Raw genomic sequence first — 11,340 nt, forward strand, 5'->3', positions numbered from 1 at the left:
TATGCATATTGCGACAAGAGAACACACCTTGTTTTGTGTGTTGTACACACTATAATATTTTACAGTGTAGGCAGTCCGTTTTTGAGAACAGGAACTAAGGTTTGAAACGTTTTCGATGGCCAAACTCTCACCACACTGCCTGGCTTAAAAAGCTGTTGTTACCAATATTGCTTGTACAAGTACATGTGTTAATATTAAATAGATTCATGCAGCATTGTACAAGTGCTACAGTAGTTTGGAAGGAAGAAGAGGGTGTGATAACAAAGTGTGTGTGTGTGTATGACAGTATTTGTGGTAACAACAAAGTTATGAACTATGCGTAAAAAAAGATACACATGTACGTGTACATTGTATAAATTGGAGTGTATAGGGTGTGTGCTTCCTCAATAGTGAGTGAGATTGGGCTTACTACTGCTAGTTTCCATTACACATCTATACTTCCAGGTAGTCAGTTAAGCTACTTAGAGATTTTGCTTTTAAGAAGTTTTGGACCATGTGCTCTTAGTGTTATTTATTTATTACCAATTATGTCTGGGCTTTGGTCTGTCACCCAATGAATTACATATGTATTGACATGCATGGTTGGCTGAACTACATGTACTTGTAGGAAACTGGTTGGGAGCTTATTTGAAAGGGCAACACTTACAGTTGACATATGCTCAGACAGGAAAGAGATAGAGAGAAAAAACCCAACAGGGGGAGGCACAGATAAGGGCCCCACCCCTGTGTGGACCCCATCTGCCCAATGTCAATACATCCACCTTCCTAGTTACTTTCCTAATTTGCAAAATTCATGGACTTGACTCTCTTTAATTCAAAACTAATCAATGTAGGTGTGTTTAATTAACACATAGTGTTGACCTTTAGCCCTTTTGCTGGTAAGGTTACTAGTTTCTTTATCCAGTACTCCTCTAGTTGTTGTAAGTTCTCAGGTAGTCCCTCTGTGTCTATAACTTCTACCTTTAGGTCAGTGATACTGTGGTTTATTATGGTGAAGTGTTTACTGATTTAGCGAGGTTGATTGACCTTGTTGCTTCAGTGTTGGTGGTATATTTGTTTTCGTAGAGCTTTGGTAGTTTTCCCGACATACTGTTTGTGGCATTTATCACAGGTAATGAGATTATTATATTTATGGAGCAGCAAGTAAATTTGTGGTGAATGGAGAACTTTTGCTTCATGATTGTACTTTAAAACAGGCTGAAGAGTTAAATTGCTGGCATGTAGCACAGTATGGTTTCTTGCAGGGGTGCGGTCTCTTGGTGTTTCTTCTTTTTGGAAGATCCACTAGACTCTGCTGATTGGAAATGCTGAAGCACTGTTCAATACGTTTGAGGTCATTGGTGGATGGTATGTACTTGCTCTTGACAATTATATTTTTCAGAGATTTGTCTTCAGTGAAAATGAAAAGAGGCGGATTTGAGTATCTCTTGAGATTGAATTCTCGAAAATTGGGTAAAACCACATCTTTCAGTTTGTAGAAGTTGGGTGGACAGATACACTTGAAGATAGGACTGAAGAGGGTACGATGTTGCCTATCCTCAGCATGTAGATATTTGGCTCTGTCCTCGTAGTTGACATTGCTCACTATCGTGTTGACAAGTGTAATGGGGTATTGTCTTTCCACTAGCCTCTGAATGAATTTGGCTATTTGCTCTTTGTAGTCATTCTGGGATGAGTTAGTTTTGATAAATTGTATGGTTTCTCCAAAGATACTGCATTTTAAAGTGCTCTTGGGATGATTGGAGGTAAAATGGAGGTATTGATATAGAGTGTGTTCTTTTTGATACGTCTTTACGCTTCGTTTGGAGGTTTTAGTGAAGTTAGCATTTTTTATAATGGTTAAATCTAAAAAATCAATTCGGGTGTCCAACAGGTTTAATGTATACCTAATGCTAGGATGAAAGCTGTTTATGTTAAGCAAAAATGTAGTAAGGTTTTGATGTTTTGGCCAGATAGTTATCTATATACCTTTTAAGTAGAAGTGGTTTCTCCGACACTTGTGAGAATCTTGTGTAATAATAGTGACATATATATGTTTGCAATGGTGGGGGAGAAAGCTGCCTCCATTGCTGTACCCAGCAGTTGCAGAAAAGTGACTCCTGCAAATTGAAAATAGTTATTATTTATGCTGGCATGTAATAGGTGTTTGATTATATTGGGGTTGAATAAAATTTGTTCTTGTTTTTTGAACATCTCTCTGTGTATAATTTTGAGGCCTTCTCCATGGGGTATGGACGGGTATAGAATGATGACATCTAAAGTAACCATAATAGTCTCTTCTGGTACAGTGGTGTTCTCAATGAGGCTAATTAATTCTGTAGAGAGACTGAGAAACTCTGGTACGATTGAATAAGAGGCTGAAGAACATGGTGAAGAAACTGAATGGTATTAGATAGTAGCGTGTTACTATGAGACGCGATGGGCCTTAGTGGAGGGATTCCCTTCTAATTTGGTGGCTTATGTATCTTGGGGAGGACATTGAAAGTTGGGAAAGAGCTGTTAACGTTAGGCTTAAGAAACTTGTAGAGTTTCATGTTAGAGTCAAGGTCTTCTTTGAATCAAATTAATATGTTTTGTACTGTTTTGAATAGTTGACCTGTGGGAAATGTTTCTACTCTGGTGTATGTGGTTGATGCTAGGTGAATTAGACATTGACTAACGTAATCTTCTCAGTTGAAAATAGCTATGCCTAGGCTTTTATCAGCTGGTTTGATAACTGGATTACTACGTTTCAGATCTTTTATTGCTGCATGGTCTTTTTTGATATGTTACTAGCTATCTTCAGTTTTTGCTACTTTTCTACTTGTTTATCTATTTCCACCTTGGTCTTCTCTTAACAGTTTTTTATTGCTGCGTTGTTTACCGTGAGGTAGGGCTCTAGCGTCTCTTTTCCAATTCTTCTGAGGAACTTCATATTACAATACAAGAAAGATGTGGTAGTATTTAGAGTTACTGAGAATAAACCTATGTTTCTGTTCTGGTTACCAAAGATAGCTTTTACGGGGAGCATTGCTAAATGAGTTAAACTGTGTGAAAAATTTTAGCCCATCTTCTAAGGTAAATAAGTGATTTAGATAAATGAGAGTCCTTTATCTAAAATATTCAAATGACTTTGGGTTAAATATAGATTACTGTAATTATGAACTATGTGTATGGTGTGACAGCTGTTGGTTTGGGTCGTCGGGTGTTTGTTGACTCTTGGGAGCCCTTGGCTAAAAATCTCTCTATTCTTCGTTGTTTCTGTGGTTGGGAGTAAGCGGGCCTTCTTTTTCTTTTTTGTTGATTTTGACTTTTCGATCAGAGCGTCCTCTTGTGTGATGGTACTGACTGACTTTGTGCCTGCCTTAGTTTAACTGTGAGTGCCATCGACATCTTGAATGCAGAGCTGATGATGAACCTTATTGACCTCTGTGTGTGAGGTTGACAGAAGCCTTGCTTTCTTTATTAAGAGAGTGATGGCATTCATTTCGATAGCAGAACTTAGATACTTCTGAAAAATAGACTCATAGTCCTTGAGAAAGGCTTCCTTAATCTGTTTATGGGCTATATGAGAAATCTCAAACATCTGCTTTGGTTTGAACTTAGTTGGAATTATGCTGCCTTTGAGGATGTTTTGTGGTACGCAATGAGTTTTTCCAAGCATGTAATCTCTTTCTCATTAGCTACGTCTGGGTTTACTAAATGGATGATGGTGAAATTGCTTATTACATGTACATGTAAATGCACATTGAGCTTGCTTAATTTAATGCAGTGAATACATTAAAGTAGATGTAACTCGTCATGTCCTTCGCATGTACGTGAAATTAAGTGTAAATGAAAATTCATTAGCTACTATTACTGATTGAGGCTGGGTTTAATGAGTTATTTGTATTGACATGTATGTATAACATAAGCTCATAGAGAGAGAGAGAGAAACTAGGGTGGCAATTGTTAATTAATTCATATTACATCTACATGTATATTGAATTGCTCTGTATGATGTGGTTATATTAAAGCTGTACTATTGTCAGTATAGGTATGACTTATTTGGTGAATGCGTTAGATGCTATGGAAGAAGCGTCCATTACGCGGAGGAGGTGATACTAGGAAGATAGGTCGTCCGTGCAATGGAAAGGCCTGGTCAAAGGACTTCTTTGCCCACATATGTAGTGCTACGACAATAGGTTGGAGTTACCCGTCAACAGCTCACTGAAAACTAGGACATGGGCCAAGGCCACTGAGGCCGCTTTCACTAGGATTGAAGCTGAGGTTTGCCAGGGTGACTTTTGCACACTTTTTCCTACCACATTTTTTAGGACTTAAGAGATTAAATAAAATGACAATTTGGTTTTAAAGAGGACACTATGCCTAACTCTTGTCGATAGTCAGATGTCAGAGTGTTGGCCACAGTCGGTTGATGCTCTAAGTCTGCCTACCCACCTAGACTTTTTTCCTGGCTAACTACCCAGCACCTCATTCTCGACCCTCTTTTCACAACTCGGAGACACCAATTGTCGTCACAACATGTGACAATATCAACAAACTTTTACAATTACTGTGTTAGCACAAAAGCCATGGTCCTTCTTGAGAACCGGAACTGGACGTTGAAACATTTTTAATGGCCAAACTCTCACCATCCTGCCTGCCTAAAAAAACTGCTGTTACCAATATGGCTTGTACAAGTACGTGTGTGTTAATATTAAAAAGATTCATGCAGGATTGTACAAGTGCTACAGTAGTGGGAAGAGAGAGGAGGGTGTAACAACCTTGTGTGTGTGTGTATGACAGTGTTTGTGATAACCACAAGGTTGTGAACTATGTGTAGAAAAGATACACATGTACATTTATATTGTATTAATTGGAGTGTATAGGGTGTGTGCTTTCTCAATAGTGAGATTGGGCTTACCACTGCTAGTTTCCAATACACTTCTATAGTTCCTAGTAGAAGTTTTGGACCATGTGCTCGAGTGTGATTTAGTTATTACCAATTAAGGCTGAGCTTTGGTGTGTCACCCAATGAATTACTTATGTATTGACATGCATGGTTTGCTTAAATACATGTACCTGTAGGAAACTGGTTGGGAGCTTATTTGAAAGGGCAATACTTACAGTTAACGTATGCTGAGTCAGGAAAGAGAGAAAGATTTTTTCTGGGTAAAGCTCCAACTTAGTTTTCACTAGTGTTATTACCGAGGAATATGTCTCAGACTAGTGAGGGTTTAGTATTTCACTCCTATGCCCATCAGAGACCAGCCCAAACTCAAGGAACCCTCATTTCCACAAGGGAGGCTTTTAGGGTTTACTTACATTTATTATACTTTTAAATTATGTTGTTTGTGCAGATACTAGTATTGTGTATACTAATGATTTAGCACGAATTGGTTGATTTATATTTTATGTACATGTGTGTTGGTAAAAATAATAGAACTACTTTGCTAACAAATTTTCTAGTTACAGTAGCACTGGCAGGAAACACTGATACTTTTGGGTGGCCGCATGTTGGGAAGGGGCTAGGCAGTCTGGCCTTAAGAACCGGAAGTGGTGGCTTCAAATATTTTATGGGCCGAACTTTCGCCACTCAGCCTGCCTCTGACCTGTCCCCACAACTGGTGAATTAGAATGGAAATGTGGGTGATTGTAAGGTATGAGTAGTAAATAGTTACATCAATGTGTTTGTCAGTATGTGTAAACAGTAAATAATGATGTGTTGACCATTTACCAAAAACAGTAAGCTAGTGTTATACCTAAGGCAAAACTAACTTATTAAAGTTAAATTATCGACCTATTAGGGGTGTATTTTAGCTGTATTTACTCAAAAGTGAGCTTTGGAGGAGTTAGGCTGTCATCTTTAAAGCTTTAGTAACACACGATGTACTTGCATGAATAAATTATTTGCATGAATATATTACTATTGTCAATTGGGTGTTGAATAATAATTAATAGCCTATTTCTTAATGTTATGTATCTGTTGTTTCCCTATACCCATGGCTAAATGTTGTAATATCAATTTCTCAGAGAGAGAGAGAGACCCCACTAGGGTTAAGACAGACGGGGTCCCCACCCATGCGGAGACCCCATCTGTACCCCAGCAAGCTGCCTTATTTTATTTTACTACATGTATATGCTGTTTCTGTTTATTTAACTTACATGAAAAAAACTAGTTGTTTTTTACATTGAATCCAATAGGTTGCACTCTTTGTAACACTTTAATCCAGTACTGTTCAAGCTTATCGAGTGCCATTGGATTGATCTTAGTGGGTGTGTCAATTATTTGTACTCTTAAATGAGTGATGTTGTGACCTTCCAAGTTAAAATGTTGACAGATATACCTTTGTTGTTTTGATTTTATGGATGATCTGTCTTGGTTCATTCGATCTCTTAAAGTTCTTTCAGTTTTGCCCACATACTGCGTCTTGCTATGAGAACACGAAATTAAATGTACAATATTTTTTAGAGGTGGGCGATACGATACCAAAGTACTCATATATCCGATACCAGGCCTCCGATACCAAGTACTCGATACCAAATCCTGGTATCGAGTAGTGTGGCCACACCTACATATATGACGTCACCGGATATGACCACACCCACTCTGACGTAATTGATATGTCCACACCTTTTATAATTAAGAATAAAAATAATAGTTTTAATTTCAATTGTTTATTCATTATAATTATTTATTGCGCAATTTTAAGTGTTTCATTAGCACCTTGTGGTCCAGATCCTTCTGTATCAGTCTGAGAACCATCTAGTAACGTCTTTACCACATGATCCATGCATGTTCGAGCTTAACTCCAGAACTTTCCTCAAACTATAAATTGAGCAGTGTTTTGCAGTAGCAGTATCATAATCAGACTGAGCTATAAGAGAAATTAGGAGATGACGAAACGAACAAGAAGTGTCTGCTGGGACCATTTTAAAAAGGAAGAATATGCTGTCTGCTTGGTTGGTAGCTGCACAGCAAAGGTGAAGCACTGTGGAAACACCAGCAACCTGATGAAGCATTTAAGCTCCTGTCACATTGAGGAGCATAAGAAGTGTGTTGAAGAGCAAGACAAGAACAAGAAAAAGAAGGTTTCACCATCAACTTCAACTCAAATAACACTTGCAGAGAGCCTTTCGTCCACAAGAAAGTATCCAAAGGAGTCTGCAAAGTGCAAGAAGCTGGATGATGCATTAGTGGAAATGATTACAACAGATATGCAGCCACTATCAATAGTACAGGACTCTGGTTTTAAGAAATACACATCACTTCTTGATCCCCGTTATGAGCTTCCGAGTAGAAGAACTATAACCAGGACAATGTTACCAAAGAAGTACACAGACATCAAAAAAATGCTACAGGAAAAATTGAAGAAGTTAACAAATATAGCATTGACAACAGATATATGGAGTTCTCGTCAAGGTCTTTCATACTGCTGTTTAACAGCACATGCTATTGCTGACAACTGGGTGTAGAGAGCTATGTACTTGAGACATTTAACTTCAATACTGAGCATACAGGGCTACATATATCAACAGAGTTAACCAGAATTGTTAATGATTGGGGATCTCCAGAGATTTCATGCTGTGTGACTGACAATGCTTCTAATATGAACTGTGGAATAGAATTGACTGGATGGAATCACTTGCCATGCTTTGCCTATACTCTAAATCTCGTTGTTCAAGATTCTCTTGGTGCAGAACCTGGGCTGTCAGTGATAAAAGAGAAATGTAAAGCTATTGTTGCTCACTTTCACAGGAGTACTAAGTCATCAGAAAAACTCCGGAGTACTCAACAACAGCTAAACATGCCAGAGCTCAAGCTCATCCAAGATGTAGTAACCAGATGGAATTCTACATACTTGATGTTTGAGAGAATTTTATCTCAACATGAGGCAGTCACAACAACACTTTGTCTTTTAGGAAAGGCTGCCATGTGCATATCAACTGAGGAAAAAGAGAGCATCAGTGAAGCACTTGTCCTACTCAAACCCTTTCTTCAAGCTACAGAGGAAATAAGTGGTGATAAATACATATCAATATCAATAATCATACCTTTGACCAAAATGCTTCTAAAAGCAACCTCAAATGGTCCAAATGTACCTCTACGGCCATTACTTGTTCAGGAACTCATGAGGAGATTTTCTCAGGTTGAGCAAAGATATACTATGGCCGTGTCCACACTCCTTGATCCAAGGTTTAAAAAGTTAGCATTTGCTGACTCAGCTGCTGTGGATCAAGCAATCAGAAGACTGAAGAGCGAGGTTATAGACTTGATGTCAGCTGTGCCAGCAAATGATGAGTTAAGAAATGATGATGACACCGAGTCGGCCAGCGCCGGGCCACCACCGACAGAGGATAGCCTATGGGCTTCATTTGACAGGAAGGTTTGTCAAGCTTCTTCACACAGGACAGACTCAACTGATAGTTTCATTGAGGTCAAGAGATACTTTGAAGCTAAAGTCATTGCCAGAAAGGACAACCCACTTCTATGGTGGAAAGAAAATGGACATCAATTTCCACACGTCATGAAAGTAGCTAAAAAGTACCTCGCAATTCCACGGTCATCAGTACCATCTGAACGCCTTTTTTCAAAGGCAGGAGAACTTATTTCTCAAAGAAGAAGCCAGCTGAAACCAAAGAACGTGGACATGATATTGTTCTTGAACAAAAACTTGCCTTTGTTTAATGTTTAATTATCAATTATGATCAATTAATTAACCATCAATATTAATAACTATTAATTAACTTATCTGCGCATGCGCAGTGGCTCACTACTCATTCACTACTCGATACCATCGATACTGATACTCAGACTACTTGGTATCGGTATCGATTCCAAATTTGTGGTATCACCCACCTCTAATATTTTTTGATGCACATGTAAAAGGCTGTCTGATTTGAATTGTTCTTTTGTGACTTTACGGATAAAGAACTTTGATGCGTTAAAATGCTGACAAGTAGTGCAGTTTGACTGTCTACATGGAGAAGGCTTCATTTCTTGGAATGTGTTCTGTAGCTGCACATTAAACTTTCCATGATTAAATGTCGCTTCTTTGCACTGAATGATCATGTTATTGATTTCTGTTGCTTTCAGTTTGCTCTTTACAAGAACATCTTTTATGGTGCAATTCCTTAGTGTTACGAAAAGTGGATGTTCCGAGTATTGATCAAGCTTGTACTTTGCAAAATGTCTTAATAATTATTATTGTTTTGAGGCTTTAATAATGAGGAGCAGGAATGCATTTGAAGATTGGCTTTTTAGCTGGTGATTGGTATGGTTTTTTAAGTACTTCTATTATGGTAGCATACTCTTTTTACTTGTTTTTGAATAAAATTTGCTGAATAGTTCCTTTCTCTCAAGCATTGTACAAACTCATCAACTTGATATCTGTATTGTGTCTGTGAGGAATTGGTACAAATATGTCTTGATAATTCTCCAGTGATTAACCCTTTAAAGATTTTAACTGGATGACAGAACTTAAGATGGAGATACTGGAATATGCTGTTTTCTTTCTGAAAGGTTGAAAATACAATACTGTTGGTTTTTTTGTCTAGGTTTATCGTCAGATCCAGGAAATTAACTGAACTGTTTGAGTATGTGGTCGTCAATTTGATATTTGGATGATGGTTATTGAGCTTTCTAATAAAACTATCTAGGTTCTGATTTCTTGGTCATACTATTATGATGTTGTCTAAATATCTTTTTAGATACAGTGGTGTTTCTTTCAGTGTTGAAAGGAAATTCTTGAGTAGCACCGACATGAAAATGTTTGCCACAGATGGAAAGAAAGCAGCTCCCATTGCTGTGCCTTGGGTTTCAAGGAAACTGATATTTGCAAAGTTGAAAAAATTATTGTTTATATTTACTGGTAGCAGTTGTGTCATTAAATTTGGGTCGAAAGTGATTAAGTCTGTGAATTTAAAAATTTCTTTATGGATTTTTACAGGCATACCTCCTGTGGAATTAAAGGGTATTGATTGACAACATCTTGAGCTACTAGTGTGACTGGCTCTGTGAGTCATACCTTCTAATTCTACTATCAAGTGGGTAGAGGTTTTGAGGTAGTCATAGTAAGCTTGTGCCAATGGCTGAAGTACATGATCAATAAATTTCGCTGTATTTTGTAGTGTTGAATTATAATGGGAGACTATCTGTTGAACTGGTGGAATACCATCATTTCCTAGCTGTTTTTTTTTGGTAGTCCATAGAATTGAGCAGTGACATGGCAGTGTTTCGGTTGGATAAAACTGTATAATTGTTTGTGTGGCAATAGTTGGTTTTTAAATTTTAGCAATATATTGTATATTTATATTTTTATTTTGTCTTCTGGGAAAATGTTCACTCTTATGTAAGTGTCTGAAGACAAGTGCTGAAGGCACTTATTGACGTAGTCTACTGTGTTTAGTATGACTATTCCCAGGTTCTTGTCTGCTGGCTTAATAATGAGTTTCCTTGGTGTTAAACTAGTTATAACATCATGTTAATTTTTAGCAGTATTTTTGTTTTTTTTTCTTCTTTTTTGCAATTGTCTGCCAGTTTTTGGTCCACAAGTACTTTCGTCACTTATATAAAGGCCGGGATGCGTGTAATTATGTTAACATCTCTGGTGTCATCTCCTTTACTTTTGATGAATTTTATGCAGCTCATCTGTCAATAAAATATTACAACAGTTATAAAAATGTGTGCTTAGGTTCCTCTAATTATTGTATGTAGTTAAATTATATTTTAAATAATCTATATTACTTGTTGTACAGTATGTGTGTTGTGTTGAGGGAGTTATTGTTTGAATAAGTTAGTAGAACATTAAGATTACATGTGGTTGAGGTTTTTTGTCCCTCATAAAGTGCCATCCCCAAAACAGTGAGCACAGAGCCAACAATCTGAACTGGTTTCTACTATAATTTTGGGGACAAGGAATGCGGAACATGTTTATGTAAGGCTGTGTGAGCGGTTGCATGTAGTGGGTCTGGTTTGGAACCCGGAGGCAAGGGAGACACCTCAGAGTTAGGTAAAGTGTTCTGAATGGTCCAGCCACATAAGGCTTTTGGCCCTGTCATGTCTGGCATTGTTCAGACTCTCCAGGATTATACCCAGTTGCCAAATGAAAGGGACGAAGACTTTCTAGTTGCTTCAAACGAGCCGCTGCACACACATACATTCCTTCTTGTATACATGTTGGAGACTCTTCCTCTTGAAGAGAGATTTTTATGGGTAAAACTCCCACTTAGTTTTTACTAGTGTTATTACTGAGCAATATGACTGATACTAGTCACGGCTTAGTATTTCACTCCTATAGCCTCTCAAAGACCACCCCAACCTTAAGAAACCCCAGGGAGGCTTTTAGGCTTTACTTACATGCATATACTTTTAAAATA

At 37.8% G+C, this 11,340-nt stretch overlaps 1 protein-coding gene across 1 annotated transcript; it reads left to right on the forward strand.

The window, feature by feature from the left end:
* Nucleotides 1–7,571: 7,571 nt before the first annotated feature.
* On the forward strand, nucleotides 7,572–8,657 carry LOC100636599 (zinc finger BED domain-containing protein 4-like). The gene has a single exon (XM_011409404.1). The coding sequence runs from the start codon at nucleotides 7,572–7,574 to the stop codon at nucleotides 8,655–8,657; it is 1,086 nt and encodes a 361-aa protein (XP_011407706.1).
* Nucleotides 8,658–11,340: the final 2,683 nt, after the last annotated feature.

Source organism: Amphimedon queenslandica, unplaced genomic scaffold, assembly GCF_000090795.2.
Source record: "Amphimedon queenslandica unplaced genomic scaffold, v1.1 AMPQUscaffold_12191, whole genome shotgun sequence".
Classification (NCBI taxonomy): Eukaryota; Metazoa; Porifera; class Demospongiae; order Haplosclerida; family Niphatidae; genus Amphimedon; species Amphimedon queenslandica.